The sequence below is a fragment of the Cicer arietinum genome, chromosome 1 (genome assembly GCF_000331145.2).
Source record: "Cicer arietinum cultivar CDC Frontier isolate Library 1 chromosome 1, Cicar.CDCFrontier_v2.0, whole genome shotgun sequence".
In the NCBI taxonomy this organism is placed as follows: Eukaryota; Viridiplantae; Streptophyta; class Magnoliopsida; order Fabales; family Fabaceae; genus Cicer; species Cicer arietinum.
Window position 1 is genome coordinate 2,938,301 of NC_021160.2, and position 27,066 is coordinate 2,965,366.

Sequence of the window (27,066 nt, forward strand, 5' to 3'; positions counted from 1 at the left end):
TAAAAAAACACTTAACGAAATATACATAAGTTTTATTTATTCTTTATTAAATGTATAGTGTTTATTTTTGTTTTAAGAAATAAAAACTAATTTTTGAATAAAATTTTGACTTTTTCATTTTAAATGTTAAATTGCACGACTTTCAATATTTTTTTCAAATTTGTTTCCTTAATAAATGTCAAAAAGCACTTATAAACATTCCTATTCTTGTTATATAATTTAGTGTTTGTATAGTTCAATATAGGGGAGAAGAGGAGTTTTAATGTATAGAAGGAAAAGGAGAGACACCTTTTATGTTTGGTTTGAAAGATGAGTGGTTTTGTATTTGATTTTATGGAAAAAGATTAATTTTAAATGAATTTTCAGTTATATAGAACTTCTTTAAAGAGTTTTACTTCTTTGTCTTAAAAAATAAGCAAACAAACTTTATCTAAAATATGTTTCTCTCTCATCTCAATCTATCTCAAATCAAACACTCTTTTGAAGTGAGTGAATGATAAAAAAAATGACCTTAAATATCGATGAATATTTGCAAATAAATTTTCACAAAATTACTTTATGTTTACATGTAAAGTATTAACTTAGGCGAATAGAAGATTGAGTTCGTGATAGATCAAATTATTATACTAGTTCTTATCATGGTTCCACGGTTGATCATGGTTATGTACAATCAGACTAACAATATAGAGTTCATTTTTTTTTTTTTTAGTAATATAAGGTCTTGAAAAATACTACTAAGAGATAAAAATTTGGATGCCCATTCAATCTCCATATTTCCTTATTTTTATCGAATTATATCTTTCAATAATATAAAATACACTATTAAATCGCAGCTTCTAGTAGTGTATTTGAGGCGGATAGACAAAATCGAAGGATAGATGAACATTTTCCTAAAACTTCACCCTACACTATATGGCAAAAAACAAAAAATCCAGAATTCAAAAACATGATTAGATTTTAGGAACAAAAAAAGCCAAATTTTTTACAAAAAAAATATATAAGAGTTTCAATGTTATTGATGTTATTTACAAATTTTTTGTTTTTTGTCTATGTTATCGATGTTATTTATAATTTAAATAGATAATTTTTTTTTTGAGTTTTTAGTATTTTTTATTAGAAATCCAATTTTTTAAAATTAAAACATAACTTAAAAAATATTTGAGACAAGCCTACATAGTTCATTCACATGAAATCTAATATACCTATGCTTTAACAAACAAAAAAGTACCTCTGTATTAAAAAATGTTGCATGTACACTTATACACTCATCTTATACTTTGAGAGAAAAATAAATAGAGACATTAATGTGATAGATGTGAGTTAAAGAAAAAATGAAATGTTAAATAAATTAGACAAATTATAAGTATTCAAATATAAAAGTTGATATATATTTCAATTTTCTCTCCTTTTTCTGTCAATATTCTATATTGTCTTTACGAATAGTTGTCCCTCGAACTTTCCTTATGGTTGGTAGTGCAAATCTTTTCGCGACCAAGGTGTGTCTATATGATAAAATTCAAGGACCTCGTAGTTACCAACATATCCACACGGTTGCTAGAATTATAATCTACCATGTGTCTTCTATGTAACCTAAAGACGAGGTCCAATCTCAAAAAACACCAAAAGAGCACTTGTTTTGTAATCCTCCTCCTCGCCATTTATTTCTTTCTCCCTCCCAAATATTTCTTTCTCACTCCACATAAGAATGAATTGATAGTGATAGCTTATAGGTGCATATGAAGTTGCTCACGGCTACATCCTACCTCCTCCAAAATCTCATACGACCAATAATCAATCATCTTTAATCTATTTTACTCCTTTTTTTTGTTGCTACCATACAAGATCGTCTTACATTAAGCAAGAAACCAAAGACGACCAACAACAAACATGTCATCACCAACTTTTATATTCATCACGATGTAAAATTCTCAATCTAAGATACATTACTATTGCATAGACCCAATTTAGTCTTTTGATAAAAACTTCAAACTCTAATTTGATGCTAACAATATTTCAAACTCGTTTAGTCTCTTGATGTCACCCAAATTAAGGGCATGTATTCAGCAAACATGCATATATAATAGAAACATCAACATAAAAATGCCTTAAAATAATAGTATTTTTATAAATATAAAAAATGCCTTGAATTTTTCTCATATTTTTACGGAAGGACAATGTCATTTTCATGAGCATCAACATTTGAAGAGTACGCATAAGTTTGTCGTCTAAAACCACTTTCCATTTATAAGGGAGAAACAACTCCTACTGTATAAGGTTGTTCAATGGTGTTAAGAAATAATAAATGTGTCTTAAGAAAAGGAAATGACCAATAACTTTAAAAAAACTCTAGAGAGCAATAACTTCATATTATCTCTGTTTTATTTTTAAAAAATAGATCATAGTATTGTATCTTCAATTTGGTGACATAACAAACATGTAATGAGTTTATTCGGGGATGGCATGGTAGAAGAAATTTTTATACGTAACATAACAAAACTTAATTTCAAATAAAAACATGTTGAGTTATTTTAGAGATCTAATTTAGTTTCAATTTTTCGGAGAGTCTAGAATTCCTACTAGAAAAATCCATTTTAACTGTCATATTTAACTACGACATCCGACTCCGACGCTAGTTAGCGTCGGTCAAGCAGACGCTAGAGTGCCAATTTTTTTTTTTTTTTAATTTCATTAATAATTAACTTTGGTGCAGATATCCCACAACACTCTCACATTCACTCTGTATCCCTCAAGTTTTTCAGATAACCCTAACTCTTGAATCCGTCCCCCATTCTCAACCCTCTCGATGTCGTCACCCACTCCGTATTCGTGTCAGAGCCTATTGCCGCCACATCACTGTTTCCATCACCTCACTCACTCTCGTGCATGTCACCCACTTCGAACCCTAGCTCTCGAACCCGTCACCCACTCTGAACCCTCTCAAACCCGTCACCAACTTCGTCCTCACCGTCAAGCTCAGCCTCTCGCTGCCGCATCACCTATTCCCTCACCTCATTCACTCTCGCAGCCTCACCGTTTCCACTACAAAAAAATTGAAGATTGCAGCACATAGCTTGCGACTCGAGAAGGAGAAACCCGAAGAGCTCTTGAAAGCCAAAGACGAGATCTTGAAACAAAAGGATGAAGAACTTGAAAATTATGGCAAGGAGCAAGAGAAACTTTAGATTGAGTTTAAGAAATTACATAAATTGAAGGATAATTCCACAAGGTTTGTTGCATTTTCAATTTAATGTTGGGTGGAATAAAGCTACTGTTTTTCTTACACTTAGTAGTTCAAACTCTGGTGCACAACTTGTTGATTTTGTTTTGTTTGGAAATAGTTTGAATTCTGGTTATGTTGAAAAGACTACTTTGCTTGATCATGCTCAAGTTAAAAAACTTAAGGCTATTTTTGGAGGGAGTGGCTAGCTAGGTTTAATTGTTGTGAGTTTTCTTGTTTTATGTCCAAACCATTATTGTATTATTTGTGGTTGTAAGGTTTGGTAATTGTTAAGTCATTTAATTCCACCAATAAAATTTGTGTTTCTTTTTTTGCAATTAATTTGGCTATGGTTTGTCATATTAATAGAAAGTCAAATCAAATTATCCATTTCATTGTCAAATGTATGTTTCTAATCTACTGACTGTGAACAAATACATAATGCAGATTAAATTTTGTTGTTGCTGAAATCATCCAATAATTTGGTAAGAAAAAATTGGTTAGTGGCTGATAGTGTTCTTCTATCTTACCCCTAGTAGCATGCTAACTAACAATGATGTGGTTTATGTTGAGTCCTAATGTTTATGTTGTCATGTCAACTTAGGTAGTTAATTGATGTTCATTTTGGATCTTACTCCTCATGGTTTGAGGATAATAAAGCAACCAATTTCTGATTACTTGGCTGATTTGGAAAATTACTCCTCTTGGTTTAAGGTTAATAAGGCAGCCAATTTCTTTGCCTGAGACTTTAAGACCAAATTGTCAATTGTTGCTGTTGTTTTAGTGTGGAAAGTGAATGACATATATATGTTAATGTCTTTGAAATTGTATTTCAGCACTATTTGTTTGAAGCGCTCTGATTTTCAGCCTTAAGACAATTATGGCTTCTTGTTTCTGGTTGTAGTGGCAACTTCATATCTATTATCAGTTGGTGGATCATCTATTGTGAGTCATCCTCCTTCGCATCCTCGTTACGATGATGGTTTCGACGATCTGTCGTTGGACGCCCCTTGATCTCATAGTTATGCTTACTTTTTGTAGTCATTGGTTGACAATTATGTATTAAGTAACTTTGTTAAGTTGTTTTTTGATACTATGTTATTATTTTGTAGTTTTAGAACAAATGATATTTTGTTAAGTTGTTATTTAATACTATGGTGCATTTGTTATGTTGTTAAATTAATGACTTTTAATGTTTCTTAAGTATCATTTATTTTATAAGACATTAAAATATAATTGAGCAGGTGCTAAAAAATAAATATAATAAATTAAATAAATCATTTGTTGACTTTTTAATGTTGACCACTAGCGTCGGTCTGACCGACGCTGTATTATAAATAAAGTTGACTTTTATTTGACTGTAGCATCGGCATGACTGATGCTACATATTTGTTGACTAAAGCGTCAACTTCCCGACGCAAATAAATTTTTACAGACAACGTGTCAACGGATACAACTAGCGTCAGATGTTCTATGTTTGTTGATAGCGTCTGTTTATAGTAACTTGGTTGACGCTAATATAACGTCGGATGACATTTGGCAGACGCTGTGTATTAGCTTCGACTATTTTAGCCTGAGCCCGACACCAACACTAAGTCAATGTTAGCGTCGGTTTTTGGCCTATTAGCGTGGATTTGTGACTGACGCTAAATTCAGTTTTTCTAGTAGTGGATAAATTATTTACTCTATTTTCAATATAAATTTTAAAATGAAATTGCTAAATATTACAACAAATAAATGCAAAATTTGTACAAAGTGCGTGACTTAACTTAATCGTCAAAATAAAATCAAATGGTGCACAAAGTACTAGAAGAGTCTCACAAGAAATGTTAGAATAGTAAGCGGAAATTGGATCCTAATGCAATGGATTTGTGAGTGATAAGAGCCAAAAATGATAAGAGAGATAAATTGCAGCAGAAAGTAAAATAGAGAGGTATTGCATGAGAGGACCAAGATCCAAGTAATAATACTTCACAAATGATAATCATTTATTTTCTCATACATCGTCCATCAAAATTTAATTGGTTAAATATCATACTTTAATGCATTATTTTTATTTTGTATAGAAATAATTTGTTCTAAGAGTGCTATTCATTTTTTTTCTTGATCATATTATAAATATGAATCACCATGTCTTTTAACTTTAAATAATATTCGTTGGTAAATTTAATGGAGATGGTTCTCCTTCTTCAATTGAGTTTTCTCTAAATGCAGAAGTCACTAAATAAACCTATTAATTTGAGTTCATTTTATATAATCGTTCATGTATGGTGATTTTATATATATATATATATTTCCGTTTGCCAAATTCAAATAAATTACATGTAACTCTTACGTATATAGAAGAATATTACTCTTGCCTATAAATGTATAGAAAGAAAATTAAAAAAAGTATACGTCGTCCATTCAAAAATAAAATCGTAAAATTGTGTATTTCCCCCCTACACTCCTAAAGATAAAAGGAAAATGACACTGGATTTATTCAATTGAGGTTTATCGTCAAATTTAGAAGAACTTTATGCAATTGAAACTCAAATTGTTTTCATTTAAAAAACAAAGCAGACATTGAAAGACATTCAACACCAAACTTGGTTTTGTCTTCCACGTTAGAGCTTCCAACCACCAAACTGAAATAAAAAATGAATTCAATGTAAAATGTTCCCTTTTGTTTGGTCAATATTTCAAACCACGTGTAACTATTGTTTATCGGGTACTAGCCATTGAAATCAAACCCTCTAATCTCCATTCGTTGAACAAGACACGAGCCCTTTTATTCATTTTCTAAAAAGTTCTTCAAGTTTAAAACCTTTTTCTTCTTTTTGGCAGAAGAAAGATTAAAACATTACTACCATAAAGAACAATCTTTTGAGTTTTGACTGGTAGGCTAATGCTTGTTAGTATTGTTTTATAAAAATCATGAGCTAATTGTAAATAATATGATTGATTGATAAAAAAAACAATTAAGCTTACGTTATTTTGATATTTGTATTTTTAAATTTAAATTTGTTTTAAATCTGTTTACGTTTTAATAACTATTAAAAACTGAAATATAAAACAAAATGACGAAAACTAAGAATACAAATAAAATCTAAATTTAAATTTATAATGATGAAAAACAAAATATAAATTTATATAGACTAAATATATATATTTTTATTTTTTGTCTCTTCTTTATTTGTTATTTGAATAATTTTTAAGTAAAAATACACTAATTTGAAGAGATCAAATATATATTCCCGTAAAAAAATAAATTTCAAACAACATAATTTTATAAAGAAAATTAAAGATGGGGTAATAAAAATAAAATTACTTGAAAAGTCAAGAAGGAAGACTAGTGGAAGACTTCTAGTAACTGTGGGATCCACCGATTTTCAATACCCAAATCGCTTACGTCACCCAACTGGAAGAACCATCCGAGTGATGCCCTCACCGACGTCACTGACCATTGAATGAGGCAGCTAGAAGCTGTTACGTACATTTGCCATCAATTGTTTTACTAATTTACATCCTTACCCCTCCCTATTTTTTTGAAAATATTATATTAACTTTATTCATATTAAGAATTCTATAAATAGTTATTATATTAAAAAATTAAATTAAGAATTCTATAAATAGTTATTATATTAAAAAACATTAAATTTATAATTGTTGAAAAAATAATTATACAATTTTTAATATAAAGTTTATATCTTTAGTACATTAATAGATACTCTAAAAACATTTTTTTTACTTACAAATTACAATAAAGGCACTGTCTTTTTCTTTTTCAATGACAACCTATCCCAATTTTAGCACCTGCCAATATGCATGCGTTTTCATTAAAGAAATTGTCTTTTTTAAAAAAATAAAATAAAAATCTCAATGCTCATAACTTGGAAATTGAGGCTACAACTGATATAGACCAAAATCATAGGTTGTAATTGACTCGTGCACCGCAATGATATATGCAAAGAAAAATTAATAATGAATTTTTATTTTAATTCATAAATTTAAAACAAAATTCGAAGGTGTAAAATGAATACAATTATCATATATTGAGGCTAATTCTCAACATCATATAAACACACACGAGTGGGTTTCATATTGTTAAGTAAAAAATATGAATATTTTTTTGTCTATTTAAACCCACACCTAACATCCGATTGTAATTAGTTTTTATTTCCTCTTTTCTTTTTATGGATTAACAAAGAAGTATATTCTCCTAGTTCAAAAACTCAAGTTTTTTTCTCAAAATTTTATGAGATTATTATTGATTAGGCGGCACTGACTTTTGTCACGCCTTATATTTATGAAGTTAATTATTGTTTTGTAGACTTCAGCAGAATTGTTGATCAAATTGCGTTGGTAGCCAATTCTACAACAGAAGAATTTTAGAACAGTGCAGCAAGAAGTAGTTAAATGTGCATGGACTATGCAACAAAAGAATGTGTCATCAAAATTAGAATTCATACAACTTATATCCGTCTTCAACCCACTGCTTTCTTAACCAATCTAATACTAAAAAAATCCTTATATCTTAACAATTTCAACTATTAACATTTAAATTACTTGATGATACGCACGGCAATATACTTTATTCCCACAATATAAATGCAATCATATGACATAAAAATGGGAGTTGAATAGATTTGAAACTTGACATATGACTATATTATCTTTCATCTAAATATCCAACATTGATTGAGAAACCGAAGAGAAACACAAGAGACACAGATGGAAAAGGAAATAATAAAGAGATATAAAATAAATCCAAAACCTAATACCAAAAAATGACTACATATTATTGATTAAACATTGTCTTAGGAAATTTTTCCACTAAAAAACTTAATTACATATAATACACACTATGGGCACTTATACATTAAATACTCCCATCAATTGCAAACGCTATTTTTTAAATCGATATTTAATCAAATCGTAAACATTATTTTGCAAACTATAAATATTTCTAAAGAGAATAAATAACATTTTAAAATTATTAACACATGTAAACTTCATTTTGTCTAAAGATTCCATCGCCATAGCATTCTAATACCCACATAGTTAAGTTACAAACCAATACTAAATAACAAAAATAAGATCTTAAGCATTGAAAATGTGAACTTATGTGATAGTTTAAATGCATCTTACCTAGCCACATTAACAACATCTCTACTACAACAATTGTTTTTCTCTTAAGCTTACATTCATGGATATTATCGTGTATCCATCGCCATACATAGTGTATCATTTCAAAGAAAAGGAGGGAAAAAAATAGTCACATGAGAGAATAAATAAATAAATAGGATAGAGGGGTAGTGAATAAAAAAGATAAGAAAGCTCATATGTTCATCTTTGCTTGGTAAGTCAGTTAAAACTCAAAAGTAAGAGATGACAAAGTTGAAGATTATAGAGTCATAAATAGTAGAGGGATATAATGTATTGTAAGTAAACCAATGCAAGAGGTAAGATAATGTATCGAAAGGATAGACTATACATTGGATTAATAGATTTGCATGGATATATACATGATTAAATTGAGTCTTGCGTAACCACTTGTTGTTGTTTGAATTTGTTGGTCCCTATTTAATTACTCATAAATGTAGTTATGGAAAGGCTGCAAGTTTTGCATGATATACTCATATTCCCATGTTTTATTTATTATATGGTGCATTAATTAGATGAATACACTTTATTTTTGCTAGTGTATAACGCAGTTTTGGCGATAATTTTTGCTGTATATACGTTATATATAAGATTAGAGAATAAATAAATTTGTTGTAAAGAAAAAAGAGAATTAAAATCAAATTCTTATAACAAACACGTATTATCGATTATTAGAAGGTGGAGGTGGGCCTAAATGTAGAGGTAGATAAATGCGTTTGGATTTTTTTTTTCTATCATGTTTTCTCTTATGTTTAGAAAAAGATAAATATAACAACAATTTTGATAAATTTTATATGAAAAAATAAAAAATGGATTGTATGTCTATTTTCTCCAAATATAAAAAAAAGTAAGAAAATAAAAAAGTCCAAATCCAATATAAATGATATAGAAAAAAATTGTACATAAATCATTGTAATGATTCCAAAAAACGTGACTCCTAATAAGTAGATGTACTAATATTAAAATTTCTTATATGTAATTGCTATTTTAGGATCATATTTTCATTTCAGTTCGATACGTCAAAACATTACAACTACCATATGCTTATCTTTAAATTATGTAATGTGAAATATTGTTGAAACTCTAAATTATCTGTTATATAATGATTGATTCATTTGTATTAAAAATTGTCTTAAAATAAATTATATTTTTAATTTTTAATATTCTATATTATTTAATTAATGTTATTTACATCATTTTTAACATAAAATTTTTAACTATGCATTTTTAATAATAATAATAATGTAGTTATATTCAACAAAATTTACCTAGTAAAAATAATATTTTATTTTTCATTTATATATTTTTTAATAAATATAAAACGATAAAATAAATCAACTATTTTTAAATGGAAAGAGTAATTACGAAATATCTTTTAAAAATTGAAATTCAACAACCACACGTGGTATCAACATCTGAGGAGTCATTTTCATCCCAATATTGAAAAAAATATATACATAGGAGAAAATATCTTCAACACTCAAGCTTAAACGAAACTATGTTGCAAACGAGTTAGGTTATATCTAAATTGACCTAACCTCCAGTCAGCAAACATTTTATATTTTGCATTCTTCTCATGAAGTGCAATATTGTAAATACTAGAGAAAAGTCATGGCAATAATAAACACAGTGGGAAAAGAATTCCATAACTTTTCTATTCCACAAACCTTACTTTAGACCACATAATATTCTATATGGCCCCACATTTGCCAATTCGTTTTAATTTTTTTGACTAAAATTTGCCAATTTGTTATATGCTTCTAGAAATATGCAAGACTATAACCACTAGACACAACTTTCTCCATTCCTTAAAAACCATCACAACACCAAAGACAGAACAAAGAAAAAAACAATACTAGAGAAACAAAGACATGGTTTTATTATCCCAATCCCAAACAGAATTACCCTTAAACGAGAATGACTCACAAGACATGGTCATATACCAAGTTCTAAACGAAGCAAATTCTCTAAACAACACATTTGTACCACAAAGGAATCACCAACAAGCTTTGAATGGCTTAGAGCCAACAAGGACTATTGCCAAGAAGCACTACAGAGGTGTGAGGCGCCGTCCTTGGGGGAAATACGCAGCCGAGATTCGTGACTCGGCTCGACATGGAACAAGAATATGGCTTGGAACATTCCAAACAGCTGAAGAAGCTGCTTTGGCTTATGATAGAGCTGCTTTTAAAATGAGAGGTTCAAAGGCTTTGCTCAATTTCCCAGCTGAAATTGTTGCTGCAGCTTCCGTGCAGATCAAGTTGTCTAATTCTATGATCAACATCAATAATAATAATCGTGAGTCTGAATCAAGTGCTACTAGCTCTGGCTCAATTTCCAATTCCAATTCCAAAAGGACTCGGTTTGAAAAGAGAGAAGATTAATTAATTTAATATAATATGTTAAAAGGTTTTTTTTTTTTTCTTCATTTTAGTGTTCTGTTTTTGTGTCTCTCGTGAGTCTATTCTATCCCCGAGTTTGTATATAAAGATAGATTAGTGTTATTGTGCAACAAATCAAAGGGAAAATGTAAGCATAGTATAAACATTGATGCAGAAATTTAAACTGAATTTATTTAGTTAAATGTGAAATCTAAGTTAGTTTCTAGGTGGTTAGTTTGTTAACTCTCCACTAGTTTTATATAAAGAGCATATCTTGTATTCATTATATATTTTTTTGTAATATTTTCATATAATTGTCAAATATACTTTAATCGTCTTCAATTTAGTGTAGATTAACTTAAATCCAATGTATTTATTTTTTAAAATAATAATATGTTGTTATTAGTTAGTCGAAAGTTTATTAGATTTTTATCTTTTCAGATAATCAGTTTTTTCAAGTTATATAAATCTGTTCATGTATGATATTATTCAATTAATAAAATAGATAATGTTATTCATTATTTTTCTTCCAAATTACACAAGGTAATGTGGTATTAGATGCAAATCTTGTTCTGCCACCCTTAAATCCTCAATTTCTTTTCATTCACCTTTTCCACCAAAACTCGATCCATTCTTGTTCTTTCTTCTTTGATGTATCAATCATGACAGATGAAGATATTTCTTTATATTCAGGGAGCATCATCAATATGTGACTTTAACACATTCGAACACAAACGATCAATATGTGACTTTAACACATTCGAACACAAACGATCAATATGTGACTTTAACACATTCGAACACAAACGATCAATATGTGACTTTAACACATTCGAACACAAACGATCTATCGTTGCTCTTACTACCTCTATCCTAGTGAAAACCTGACACCGTCCTCGTTGCACCACCACTGAATGATAACAACAACTACAATAAGAGCAAATCAATGAAGTGTGCACTTTATTCAAAGAACAAGATTTCTTTTGTAAATGGATCTTTGTCGTCACCACCACAATTAGATCCAGACTTTGAACTATGGGAAAGATGCAATAACATGGTACTTTCTTGGAAAACAAGAACTTTATCGCCTTATATCTATCAAAGCACAATTTGTTTTGATAATGCTTCCAAACTATGGATGGTTCTTCATGACTGGTTCACCAAGGACAACTATTTTAGATTCTCGAATTTGCTTAAGGATCTGCACTCAATCAAACAAGGTGATCGTTCTTTGTCACTTAATTTATTAATTTAAAGATAATATGGAATAAATTGGAATTTTTTAGACTCATTCCTTCTTGCATATGTTTGCATCCTTGTTCTTGTTATTTGAATTATGTTGTTCAATCTTTCAAACAAAAATAATATGTTGTTTGTTTTCTTAAGGGACTTAACGATCAATAGGCAATGTTAGAACCCAAATTTTTCTTGTGGATCATTTACCTATTTTATGTAAGGCATATTATTTGGTTATACATCAAGATCCAACCCCTATAGTTACTACTCTTGATTCTATTGTTCTTTCCATCAACGCTAATGCAAATAATCATGTTCGAGGACAAGTAAATCAAGGGATGCGAGAAAGGTCAAGGAATAAGCCAAATGCTATGCAATCATTGCAATAAAACCAATAAAATAGTGGAAAATTGTTATTTCAAACATGGTTTTTCACCGGGTTATAAATCAAAAACTCATATCAACAATGAATCAAATAAGGAGGGCAAGTAGTTTTCTCAAAATGATTCTTCAAATAATTATACTTTTCCAACTCGAGAGGATTTTCAATATTTGGTCAATCTTCTCCATTCATCTAAGGGTGAGACTTCCAAATCCAACAATGTTAAAAAGATTGATGCTAATTTGTCTCGTCTAGTTTCAAGTATTTTCAATCAAGGTAAATTTGTCACAATTTATTCTTATTGGATACTAGATTATGGTGTTTCAGATCACGTGTCTCCTTGCATTCAACATTTTTTTAGAAACTTTCAAAATTAAACCATTTATATTTGTTTCCCTAATGGAATTGTTTTGAATGCATAATTTTAAGGCATCATATATTTTAGACCTAACTTGTATCTGAAAGATATTTTATATCTACCACAGTTTCAATTTAGTTTGATTTCTATTTCAAAATTGACTAAATCTCTTAATTGTCAATTAGTTTTCGCACCAAATTCTTGTGACATCCAAGACATTCAAACCAAGAAGAGGATTAACATGTGGAGTTTCTTAATAACCTCTACATCCTCAATCATTGACTTATTCATTACATTTGTAAAAATGATAAAGACTTCATTGTTCATACACATCATGTTGCTATTGTTGATAGTATTTCTTGTAATTCTTTTGATACTTGGCCTTTTAGGTTAGGCCATCCATCAAATTTTTTTTACTCAAATCATGTGTAAACATTTTCCATATATCAACGTTAATAAAAATTTAATTTGTGATTCATGTCATTTAGCAAAGCAATCTAAATTAACTTTTTCTATCAATAATAGTGTTTCTTTGCATGCTTTGATCTTATTCACATGGATATTTGACATTGTATTTCCCTCAGATTCATCACAACTTAAGTCTTTTTGTGATTTGGATTGGGCAGAATGCCTTGACCTAAGGAAGTCAGTTAGTGGCTTTTGTATATTCTTAGAAAAGTAATTGGTCTCTTGGAAATCGAAAAAACAATCAACCATCTCTTGATTTTTATCTGAAGCAAAATATCGAGCAATAGCTTTGGTTGTATGTGAAATTCAATAACTTACGTACCTCCTTCAAAACCTCTAAACATATTTTATTTTCCCCGTCTTGTTATACTATGACAACTAGTCTACAAGGCAGATTGCAATAAATTATTCATTAGATTGACAAAATTGAATATTAGTATCATCTAACCTAAAAGTCACAATTTGTTTACATTTGAAAGAATTGTTTTCTATTTGTCCTTATCAAGCATATGTCTTGAAATTAGTTTTTCAATGTTGTAAAATTTGACCAAACTTCTCGCTCGAATTTTAACTTGATGAAAAAATAAAAATAGTCAAAAAAACAAAACACGTAGTTTTACCGAATCCTCTTTTTCGAAAATAAAAAATGCGTAAATTATATTATAGGAAGTATATTTCCGAATAAAAATAAATACTAAAATCAACGGTCACTGTTGATTAAAATGCTGTATGATATCTCTTAATCACAAACGTTTCTAACCATGAGCCTATATTTAAGTGAGGCCTAAGGCCAAGGCAAGCCTTGGAACAGAGTGCCAAAAATATCATCTCATGAGTTCTTAATTTATCTTTTAATTGATTTTCCAATTACAATACAACTAAAATATTTAAAACTGCATTCACCAATCACCACGACACTGTTAATAAGATGTGAGCTTAAAAATTGGTTATTTAATAATCTTGTGTGATTGTGCGCCTCTTCCACAATATCTCCTTACACGTCTTATCATATGTATTTTTTAAATTGATAAAGATCATTCTAATTTGATCTTCATAACAAATATATTTCTTTTATTGTCAATTTACCTGTTTAAAATAAATTGAGTTGTTGTTACGTGAATATCTTTCTTTTAATATATACTCAAATTTATTGTGTCATTGTATGTATCACAATTTATTCATATTTATGTATTTCTCCTTCACCCTTGCGGATTACTAGTATCTTATATTTCTACCATCTTTAAACAAGTTCAATGAGTCATCACATAATAATAATTAAGAGCATTTTGAATAGTATGCAATAGTCTTGGAAGTATAATTTAGAAGATAGTTGTAGGATCATTTAATATTCTGAAGAGAAGTTTGAATTCAGTAATTTCATTGCTAGAATTTTTTTAAGAAAAAAGAAATATCTAATAACATATTATATGTTCTGACCTCAAATCCGCAAAGATGTATTTCCGAGGTATTTGTATGTGTTACATATACCACCAAACTGTTCATAATTCATTTTATGTTAAAAACAAATGAGACAAATACAAATGTAATATGCAATAAATAAATAAATAGTTGTAATTTTTCTAGCACCCGAGAGAAACAACTAACAATGTAATTTGTAATATTCTGTCAAAAAGAAGACAACAAACTGTCCAAATAATCACTTCCAAGGTCCTGAAATACAAAAACATCATCATCATTTTCTAACATATGTTCCAACCCTGCAATCTTTTTCATTGCAGGTTCTTCATTCATCACATCAACAAACTCTCCTCTGTCTCTTAACCCTCTCTTCCTAGAATCCAACAAACTTTCTCTGTTTCCAAAATCATAAATAGTACTAACATCATCAATTAATCCTTTCTCACCACATGTTCTTAAAGCATTTGTAACTTTTTCAATTGGAAAATTAAGACATGCTTTTGAACCTCTAATTCTCAAAGCAGCTTTATCATAAGCTAAAGCAGCTTCTTCAGCTGTATTAAATGTACCAAGCCAAACTCTTGCACTTTTCTTTGATGAATCTCTTATCTCAGCTGCATATTTTCCCCATGGCCTTCTCCTTACACCTCTATAATGTTTTGCTTTCTCTTTTCTCACACATTCTTCTACTTTTTTCTTTGATTTAATACCAACACTTCCAATTTCAATGTTTTTGTAATTGCAAGAATCTTCTTTATTAATACTTGTTGCTAAAATTTCTTCCCAAAAATCAGCTCCCATTGATATCCATCTTCCTAAACTTGGAAGTCTTTGAAGATTAGGCAATTCTTCCCATGTGTTAGAACATTCTATTGCATTTCCATTTGTTGTTCTTGCATCATTGTTGATAATCTTAGCCCAAACACTCTCAAGAATTTCATTAGAATTAGTTGCATGATGATTATTATTACTATTGTGAATATTCTCCATGTTGGTAATATTATGGTATAGTCACATGAAAATGAAAAAGAGATGTCATGAGTGAAGTTATATAAAGATGTATTTGTAGTGTGAAGGGTGATTTTGACAGCTAAGGTTTTGCTTTTATGTGATTAAATTAAATGAATGAATAAAAAAAACAGTTATTGGAAACTTGTGTGTTAATGCATTGACCTGCTATGTTTATGGAGGATTTCAGGATTTTCAAAACTAAGAAATGTTTATAAAATTAGATTAGCAGCATTATTTTATTTTTTAACTATTGACTTGTGTGCTTGTTCAATCATTTGGAACTTAATCTCTCATGTAGATTTTGCATATTTTGTGGGTTGAATTGGGATACATTCCTCAAATACATTCATTGATATTACAACATTATGAAGCAAGAGGGGCTGAAGGATTTTAAAGCTGGCAAGAGGTGAGGACTTTGTTGCTTTCTGATTGAATTTGGAGTATAATAATATAATTATTAATTATGAGTTTGACAAAACAGAACTAATTTAATGCATTTGGTCATTTGGTTGCCTTGTAGGCTTGTTCTTTTACACTGCTTAGGATTGGATTATTTTGCTCAATGCATTGTAATACCTCTGTTTAAGCTTGTAACATTAAGAAATCTATGACACCATTTCATAATTACACATAAAATTACTGTAGTATTGGCCAAAAAATAAAGTGACAAATGGATAGTTAAACTATACTAATTGGATGGCTACCCAACACAACATATGTAGACCTAAGGTAAATTTTAAGATTAGATTTTTTAAAGTTTATAATTCTATTTTAATAAAATTATTTAAAAAATCATCAAAATTATTTTTTAAACATTTCTAAATATAATTAATTTCATATAATATTTATTTTTTAATTAATAATAAAATCAATTGATTTAATATTTCTTAAAACAATTAATCTCACATAAGATTTTATTAATTTTAGTTTTTAAATTAGTAATACGCGAGGATTATTTTATTAAGTAAAAACGTTATTTTTTTAAAATTTAAGACAATTAATTGTTTGTATAGTGTTATCATTGGAACAACTCTGACTAATTGTTTTTTATTTAGAAAAATGATTACTTAACAAAAGATTATTATATTTTGAGTATAAAAACAAAGATTACTATTTAAAAAACTTTGACTTTGGTGAAATTTATTGATAAAAAAGAAATAATATATAATGGTACTTTTTTCCCCTTACTTTTGGACCTTTATACTTGAGCTAATTGTAGCTTCATATGCATGTCATGACTTTTTCTCCCTCATTGTCCTCACTTACCATGGGTAGAAAGGAGTATGTGATATGTATAAGCTTAATTAGACTTATGAGTTCTAAAGGAATAGCAAAGCGATGAATGCAAATACTATGAACCCATTCCAAATCAAAACTAGTTAGCGTGATGGAATACACAAGGAGAGTCAATTTCTTGGAGCTAAAGAAAGGTGGGTTTGATTAAGGAAGTGATAGATTAATAGAAGGATTTTGTTATATGATTAGAAAAAAACAAGGCACACGGTTGAGCCTTTAATAATAAGAGGCTTAATATTCAAGCAAAATGGCTACGTGTGAGAAATGCGGCGCCCGTGGTTCGATGAACCAAAAATCAGAAATGTTGAAAACTTGTGACTTGGTGAAACAAATTCAAATGGGGGAGTTTATATGAATCTGTTATATATTGAGGAATATTTTTCATAGCGTTGACTTTCCTAATTCCAAATTATGTGGTTTGATATCAAAATCCTAATGTAGTATGACATTCATTCTCAACTAGGTAGTTGCTATTACCACCCCTACTTCCTTTTTGTCATTTCACAAATGAGTGATCCAATTGATTATTTAACATAAATAAATAAATAAATTGTATAATTAAAAGAAAGAATAAATTTTTAATAAAATATTCTTATTAAGTATTATTGTATTCTTTATTATCGCTGATATAAAGTGAAAAATATTGAATTAAAATTAGTGGATATAATATTAATTAGAGAGTACAATTAAAAAATAATAATTAATATTACATTATAAATTAAAAATGGTCATTTATTTTGGGATTATTTTTTTTATAAAATAGTGAATCATTGTAAGATAGTGATAATAATATAGATATTTTTCGGAGTGTTGACTGTTTAATTTTAAATTGATTTAGATGCACTTTTAACCTTTTAAGTTTGTTAATTGTACGATTTTGATTCTCTAATTTAAAATGAACGATTTCGACCGTCACATTTATCGAGTTTATAATTTTGTAGTCCTCCACTCATTTTCTCCCAATTTTTGTTGAGTTGACACCTTCTAATTATGCGGCTCTTTCTTACTTAGATAATATTGGATATTATTTAAATTAAAATATATAAAAAGAAAATTAAAACAAAAAAGCAAAATTTAAGAGAAAGTCGGTAACTTTCTTTTTTTTCCAATGATGACTTGGCTATCGGTCCCGCAAGGAGATCGTGACAAATAAATTTGCCAGAGTTAACTTTGTCACAGACGTTATATTTATTTTTTGTTTTTGTTATTTGTGGATCTCATTTGTGAAGAAAGATTATTTTGTTTCATACTTTTCTTATCTCAAACACTTAAAATATTGAATTGGAAAATTTGAAATATAGAAATGGAAAACCGAAGGAGGCAATCACAAAGAGAATGGAAAAAAGAGAGCTGTAGATCATATTAGATAATGACTATGGTGGGGGAAGAATGATAAGTTTCTTACTATATCTCCTGTAATTTTTTTTTTAAACATCATTTTATTTTTTTATATTTTAGTTTAAATAAATTCCATTATGGTCAATCAACAAGAATGCCACATCATTAGAAAGTGAGAACTCATAAAATAAATTAGGGAAATGAACGAAGACTATAAATGAAAAACTCAAAACTCAAAATCGCTCACCGATGGAGTTAAAATTTTACAATTGAGAGACTTGATTGATCAAAATTGAATTTAATTCTTCTAAATTATGTGATTTGATATCAAAACTTCCATGCAATATTGCATGCATTTTCAACTATCCCATCTCAAAGGAAGTTGCTATTAGCACCCTATTTTACTAATATAGACCATTTCACAATTATTGATTCATTCGAATATTTTACACATGAAAGCAAATAATTTTTTTCTCTAAATTATTGTTATAAATTATAAATGTTTACATCTAAACTGATTTCAATAAAAGCTGCAACCAATAAAAAAATTAAAAACTGTACAAAATTGAATATTATTAAATATATTTAAAATTTTTATAAAAACTATTTAGATCGGATTTCTTATTTATTTTTAAAAATTGAATCAAATTATTAACAAAATTAAATATTTATTATTTATATATATTTAGAACGAGATATCATATCAAATTATTATTTGTTAATAATAGTTATATATTTGTTTAATTTAATATGTTTGTATTACTATTTTATATATTTCAAACATAATCAATAATCCTTATAGCTTACCAACGAACCAAAACCTTAACCACATGAAAAACAAAAATAACAAAGCATGTTGCAGTGCAGAATGAAAGAATGCTGTGTAAGGGGTGATGTTTGTTAAGAGTGTGAGTTTTTGTATTAGCAACTGGATTCGAACCAGAGCCTTAATAGGATGAAAAAAAATAACAAAACATGAAAACAAATTCATAATAGCGCAGCAGTGGTGGTTGTCCGCGGGTACAGGGTCGATGGTTTAGGACTTTAGGGTTTGTGAAAGAAATTAAAAAGGAAATGACAATAATAATTTGGAACTATTATTTTAGTCTTTTTCGATAATTTATTTAAAATTAAAATTGAGAAATTAACATGATTTATAATATTTTACCTATCAATAATTATTTTATTAATATATTTGTTGAACATATCATTAATTAAAATGTCAAATTTTACGAAATAATTAATTTATAATTCATATCAAAGATTCAGAGAATAATTTCATGTTAAATTTTCTAAAAAACTAAAATAGGTGGAACTGATATTGTGATATACCAAATTTAGATATCAAATTTTCTATCGGACTAAATTGATAAAAAAAAAAAATAAAATAAAATAAAATAAAAGAGAGCAAAGTATCCCTAATTCTTTAACTTTATTTTCTTAATCAAGCCACAGAAGAAGGTACTGGTACTTAAATTGATTTAACACTTTTTTATCACATGATTTATAACAGCTTGTTCCCTGTATTAAAAGCTTATGCTGCCAAAGAATTAAATGGTCACACGAGTTGGCTATTTATTTGTCCAGTAAATGTGCTGTTGTGGCAAATGAGAATTGGAGGTTATTAAATGCAAGCTCTCAAAAGCTTCCCGTAAATCCTTTTTATTCTAATTATCTTTTCTTAATTACTACCTATGTCTTAAAGAATACATTTAAGAAAGTCTCCGTCAATTTTAAATGTGATATTAATTAATTTTTTAATTATATATTATAATTAATATCCTTTACACCACTCTTACAATAATACTTGATTAAAGTATTTTAATAAAAATACTTTTATTTATTTATTTCATTTATATAGATTTATCACTCATTGTACAATAGAAGAAAAATCGTTAGTATTACTATACGAAAAAGATTAATTTTTAAAACATTAATTATTTTATTGGAAAATTTCAAAAATATAAATTATTGTAATTATTTTTATTTTATTATTTGTGTTAATAAAAAATCCACTTATATATAGAACAAATAAAATCCACCTATTTCTCATGTGAGTAGATTATTTAAGTTAAAAATTCAAATTTAATCATTTAAGTTCAGTTCAAGTTTCATTTAGATCATTTGACTTTTTTTTTAATTCAATTATTTAAATTATATTTGTTAGCACTATTAACCTTTATGATATATTAAATTACATATGTATTTTTTAAAATTTAAAATGTGTTTATAATTATTATCATAAAATATTAATATTTAATTAAAATATCGCAACAAGTTGATTGTTCAACTACTTTACATGTGAAATAAGTCAGATACAATTAATATATAGATAAACTTGTTTTAAGTTATATGTGTGTTTAAATTGTTGTATAAAAAATCAAAATATATATATCACTTGTAAATTGTAAGATTTGATGAATGTTTTCCTAAAAATTAATATAATTGACATATTGTTAGAATATTTGATAGAGTTTTAAATAATCAAAAGCTTTTAATTTAATTAATTTGTTGTCGAAATTGAGATAAAAACTTAACGGTGTAAACCAAATATAATTTAAAAGATTAAATTAAAATAAAATAAACTTAAATGATTATAAATATATTTTTGTAATTATTTAACGAGCATTGTAGGCATCTCTAAAAAAAATAACATTAACTTATTTAAATGCTGTTTTTTAATTTTGATGATTTGGTCATTTATTTTTTATAGAAAAAATTGGAGGTGGTATTTTTTTATGGTGCACTCATATATCATATCAGAAAGAAAACAAAATGAAATTGTATCTGATTGTCTCAAAGATAAATAAACTAATATTTTTGTACCAAAAAAATCAAACATTTTAAAGACTAATCACTATCAAGAAATATTTTTCTATATGCAACAATTCCGAAATCATATATTTTATCGGTGACACATGCATAAACAATATCGAATATGTATATATAGTTGAGCTTGTGTCTTATCATTTTGCGCGATACTAGTTGTCGGTACTTAATCGGAAGAAGAAACAAAAAGTTGTACTATTGTTTTTTTTTTCTTTTACCGAGAAAGTAATTGCTTTTGATAACAACCAGCAAGAGACTCATACGTCAGCGCCGAGTTAAAATTTTTAGTTCAAAAAATAAGTTGTTGATAAAATGATTAGTTAAATATTATATTAATAATTATTATATATTATTTAAAATAATTAATTAAATTTGATAATTATATAAGTATATTTGTTTATATAAATATTTTGCATAAATATTAAAATAAATTATAACGTTGACTAGTGTTAATGTACTAGTTTAAATTTTTAGTTTGAAATATATTTTGAGGATAAAACAATTAGTTAAATATTATATCAATTATGATATATTATTTAAAATAGTTAATTAAATGTTATAATTACATAAGTATATTTTTTAAAATGTTTTATACAAATATTAAAATAAATTATAACGTTATATTATTAACGATTTGTAATTGATATAATTAAATTCCGATACTATAACGTTGAAGTATAGAATACAAATGTTAAGTTAACCATAAATTTAAAAGAAAAATTGATCAAGAATAGATAGATAGTTGAAGTTATGGTTGTTAATAAAGTTATTTTGATATTTTCACAAATTTAAAATAAATTTAATTTTTTGTTAATAAATTATTGTATAAAATTTAAAAATGAATAACAAAATTATTTATTTTATTCTTTTTGTTATGATCCGTAAACGATGGTAAAATACACACTAACAATATTTAACTAATATTGAACTGGTTGTTGTGTATCCAGAAGAGTAATGTCAAAAAATATTATACGCTCAATTTGATATCGATCTCTTGAGTGAGTAGTACTGTTTAATTAAAAATACTAAATTTAATTAATTAATTGTGACAAACAATTGTCACAAGTATAGTTTTTTTTTTTTTTAAATTGTTCTTATTTTTATGTCTAAGATATTAAAAAGAATATTGATTTTAATTAATTATTTAACAATGAATATTTATCATGTGTATGATTTTATTACTAAATATTTGTCAATTTTTTTGTGCTTTTTTAGATTTATCAGCAATAAATATTTGTTTTATCTTATTTTATGTATTAATCACATATATTTGTTATGAGTTATTTTTTAATAAATTGATCAATGACGGATATAGGTCATATTTTTTTTATGGATCAATAACAAATATTAGTCTCGTAATTATTTTATATTTATGGATTATAAATATTTATTACGTGGATATTTTTAATATTTATTGGCGGCAAATATTTGTTCCATATTTTTTGTATATTTCATAGGTGATAAATTATTGTTGTGTTTTTTTTATATATTTATCCGTGATAAGTATTTTTTCTCATGTTGTTTTTATGTATCAATGATAATTATTTATTTGTGTTCATTTTAAATTTACTTGTTATAAATATTTATATCGTGTTTTTTGTATTTATCTGTGATAAGGGTCTATCCCGTAATTTTTTTAATTTATCAGTGACAATTATGTTTCACTTAATATTTTACATATCAATGATAAATATTTGTCTTGTGTTGTTTTATGTTTATTATTGTCAAATATTGATTTCGTGTTTTTATTTTTATTTTTTTTATATTTATCGTTGTTAAATATATGTTCAATATTTTTTTTATATATCAATAACATATAGCAGTCCAATGTTTTTATATTTATCAGTGATAAATATTTATCTCGTGTTTTATATATATATTTGTGACAAATATTTATTATGTGTTATTTTTATGTATCAATGACAAATATTTGACTCATATTTTTATATTTATCGATTATAAATATTTTCCACACGTTTTTATTATATTTATCAGCGATAAATTAATGTTTATCTTGTGATTTTTCTTAAAAAACTTATTAGTGAAAACTACGTGTCATGTATTTTTTATGTATCAATGACAAATATTTGTGTTATGTTTTTTTATGTTTATTAGCGATAAATATTTTTATCGTTTTTTTTATAATATTTATCAATGACAAACATGTGTCATTTATTTTGTATGTATCAATTATATATATGTGTCCCGTATTTTTTTTTTTTTTTCAATAACATATGTTTTTCATGTGTATTTATATTTATTCCGTATTTTTTTGTATATTTATTCGTGACAAATATTTGTCTTGTGTTGTTTTTATGTATCAATGATAAATATTAATCATGTATTTTTTAATTTGATTATATTTATATGTTATAAATATTTATTTCATACTTTTTTCATATATCAATAATAAGTGTTTATTAGTAATTTTGTTTTAATTTATGAGTGACAAATATGTGCCACATATTTTTATATGTATCAATAACAAATATATGTCTCATGTTCTTTTATATTTATTAGTGGTAAATATTTGTTATGTGTTTTTTTTTTTAATATATTTATCGTTCTTAAATATACATCTTGTATTTTTGTATATATCAAAAAGATATATTTGTCGAGTGTTTTTATATTTATTAGTGATAAATATTTATCTCGTATTTTATATATATATTTGTGATAAATATTTGTGTTCATGTGATTTTATGTGTCAGCGACAAATATTTGCCCCATATATTTTATATTTATCGTTTATAAATATTATTTTTTCCATTTTTTTATATTTATCCTCATAAATGTTTATCTCAAGAGTTTTTTTTTAATATTTATCGGTGAAAATTATGTGTTCCATATTTTTTTATGTATTAATGGTTAATATTTGTCGAGTCTTTATAATGATAAATATTTGTCTTATTTTTTTTTATAATATTTATCGGTGACAAATATACGTCATGTATTTTTTATGTATCAATAACTTATAAGCGCCCTATATTTTTTTTTAAATATTTATGAGTGCTAAATACTGATCTCATGTTTTTATATACACATATTTAACAAATATTTATTTCGGGTTGTTTTTATTTATCATCGATACATATTTGTCCCATATTTTTTATTTTTTAGTGATAAATATTTATATCGTATTTTTTTTAATATTTATTGGTGACAAATATGTGTCCGTACTTATTAAGGTTTTTTAAGTATCAATGAAAAATATTTGTCTCGTTTTATATATTTGCCAAATATTTTTTATGTATCAATGACAAATATTTTATAATGTTTTTTTTTATGTACTAATGACAAAACTTACTTTAAAATATTTTAATATTATATTTTGTTGTACAATTTTAACATAAGAGTTAATGCTTCAAAATTTTAGGAAGGAAGAACAAAATGATAGAAAATTTTTAGGAAGGAAGAACAAAATGATAGAAAAACGGTGCAAGGGGTAAGATAAGATTTAAAATTTGAAGTTTGAAATGTAATGAGTACGGAGGAAAAAAGAGAGATAAAACAAATATTTTATTGGTTAATAGATAATGTGATGGATAAAGAAGAATCAAAGTGGTTAATAGATAATATGATACATGAAATAAGGGTACGATATAATAAATTAAATTGTATTTTATTTTTCTCTCTCCAGCTCTCTCTCTCTACATATATTATAAGGCTTTTATTTTAAGAATTTAGAGTGTGTTTGATTTGTTAAAATATAGAGGAGAACTTGTTGTAAACTATGAGACATCTTTTTGTCTCAAGTATTAACTATATAAAAAAATTCAAAATATTCTTTTAATTGCCTCATGTCCCTCACTAAAAAAAAAAAATCTACTAAAAATTGCCTCATGTCCCTCACTCTCTCTATACTCTCTCATGTCTCTCCCTACCTTTCTCTAGCTTCTCTTCTATTCTTTCTCTCTCTTTTTATATCTCTATATCTACACTCTCATGTCTCTTTCCTCTCTCTCTCTCTCTCTCCTTTTTTTATCTCTCTCGCTTCTCTTCTATTCTTCCTCCTTCTCTCTAATCTCTATAGTATTTCTCTTCTCTCTCATGACTCTCTCTTATTCTTATATCTTTTTTATCTCTATGTCTTTCTCTTTAGTAATCTATCTCGCTCTCTCTTCTCTTGAGATAATTTTTCATCTCATTTATTAGTAATTGCATTCATAAATCTGTGTGTGTATATATATAATATACACATCAATGTATTATAGTAAAAATTATATTATTACTTTTTTATGCACAAAAATATCAAACATAGTGTAATGTAAAATTGTTTGTTATATACATCGACCATCAATCACAATGATCATTGCACTACAAAAAATTATTGTGTACAACTTTGCACTATCCTGTCTAGTATTTACTATTTTACGATCTCTTGTAAAAAAAAAATTATAACACAATCACTCTAAATTTTTTATGTTAAATCTTTTAAATTATTTGACTTTCACCTTAACTATTAAAATATAAAATTAAAGAAAAATGGATAAACATAGTAAGTGTAAAAGAGTTTTATATGTATTTAATAATTTACGGTGGTTATCTAATATATCAAATCATCCCACTTCACCCACTTTAATAGTATGTATGATCAAATAGATAATTCTCATTGGTTGTCCACCTAAAATTTTCTACAATAATAGTGAATGTTCATTGCAGTATAAAAAATAGGCTAAATATCACTTGTGATCCCTTAACTTAATTTTAGTTAACGTTTTAGTTCTTTATTTTTTTTTTCTTCCTGATTTGGTCAATAATATTATCATTTTTTTACAAAATCTCAAAAATTCATCAAAATTTCAAACAAAATTAATAAAATTAATTATATTTTGTAATATAAAACAAATTTAATCAAATTCGTAACTCAAATATTCAAATAAATTCATATTTGTCATTCTTTATTTGATGTTGTTGGAGATGAAAATATGAGTCTATTTAAAGATTTAAGTTATGAATTTGATGAAATTACATTATATTGAGAATGATAATTAGTTTTATGAGTTTTGTTTGAAATTTTTTATGAATTTTTTGAATTTTTGCAAAAAATAAGGATAATATTGTTGACATTTTAAAACATAAAATATCAAATTGTCACTTAAAATTAAAATAAAGGACCAAATCGAAAAAAAAAAAAATAAAAGACTAAAATGTTAACTGAAATTAAATTAATGGACCAAGTGTGGTATTTAACCTAAAAAATATGTTTAGAGTATTTCTTAGAATTAAATTAAATTAAAATTTATTTATTATTATTATTTTCTGATATGTGATTTATTCTACGTATCCATTTAAAAGAAGACTAATATTGAATCTTTTACATCAATTCAATATTTTTGCTAATTTAATTATTATAATTTATAATTTTAACCTCTTTTATCTTTCTCCTCCTCTCCTCTCTTTTTTATGAATCTCAATTGATAATTTAGTTTTTAGAGTTTTGTTTGATTTTCGACGAATTGTGTTACCATTACTTCATTATTGAGTTATAAATGTTTTGGAGTGAAATCATTTTTTTTATTCATGCGGTGTTCTAGCAGTTGTGTTTATTTGTTTTTTAAGGATTAGTTTTTTGGTTGTCCTCTCCTCTTTTTGTCTTACTTTTGGGTCTTAAGCTTTTGGTGTTGAAATTGTTATTGGTTTGATTCTTCTCTTCTCTTAATTGTGACTCTCTTGATTGATTTCTCTCTTTATTATGACACTTTGATGTGGCTCATGCAACTTCTTGAATTGTTTCTCTTTACAGTGGTTCATCTCTTGATGCGGCTCCTTTTATAGTTGTTTCTCTTTATTATTATTATTATTATTATTATTATTATTATTATTATTATTATTATTATTATTTCTTTATAATATATGATTAAATTTATGTATTTATATAAATAGATATTATTATTGTGTCATCTGTATCAAATCATTATTCAATATTTTTATATTCTATAAAAATATTTGTTGCAAAAAAACTTAAAATAAATTATTTAATAGG

At 26.5% G+C, this 27,066-nt stretch overlaps 2 protein-coding genes across 2 annotated transcripts; one reads left to right on the forward strand and one right to left on the reverse strand.

The window, feature by feature from the left end:
- The first annotated feature begins 10,159 nt into the window (after positions 1 to 10,159).
- Positions 10,160 to 11,094, forward strand: LOC101490960 (pathogenesis-related genes transcriptional activator PTI5-like). The gene has a single exon (XM_004485802.4). It carries the CDS (start codon positions 10,234 to 10,236, stop codon positions 10,744 to 10,746), a length of 513 nt encoding a protein of 170 aa, XP_004485859.1. The 5' UTR covers positions 10,160 to 10,233; the 3' UTR covers positions 10,747 to 11,094.
- A 3,637-nt stretch (positions 11,095 to 14,731) lies between these two features.
- LOC101491273 (ethylene-response factor C3) lies at positions 14,732 to 15,740 on the reverse strand. The gene has a single exon (XM_004485803.4). The coding sequence runs from the start codon at positions 15,594 to 15,596 to the stop codon at positions 14,814 to 14,816; it is 783 nt and encodes a 260-aa protein (XP_004485860.1). The 5' UTR covers positions 15,597 to 15,740; the 3' UTR covers positions 14,732 to 14,813.
- Positions 15,741 to 27,066: the final 11,326 nt, after the last annotated feature.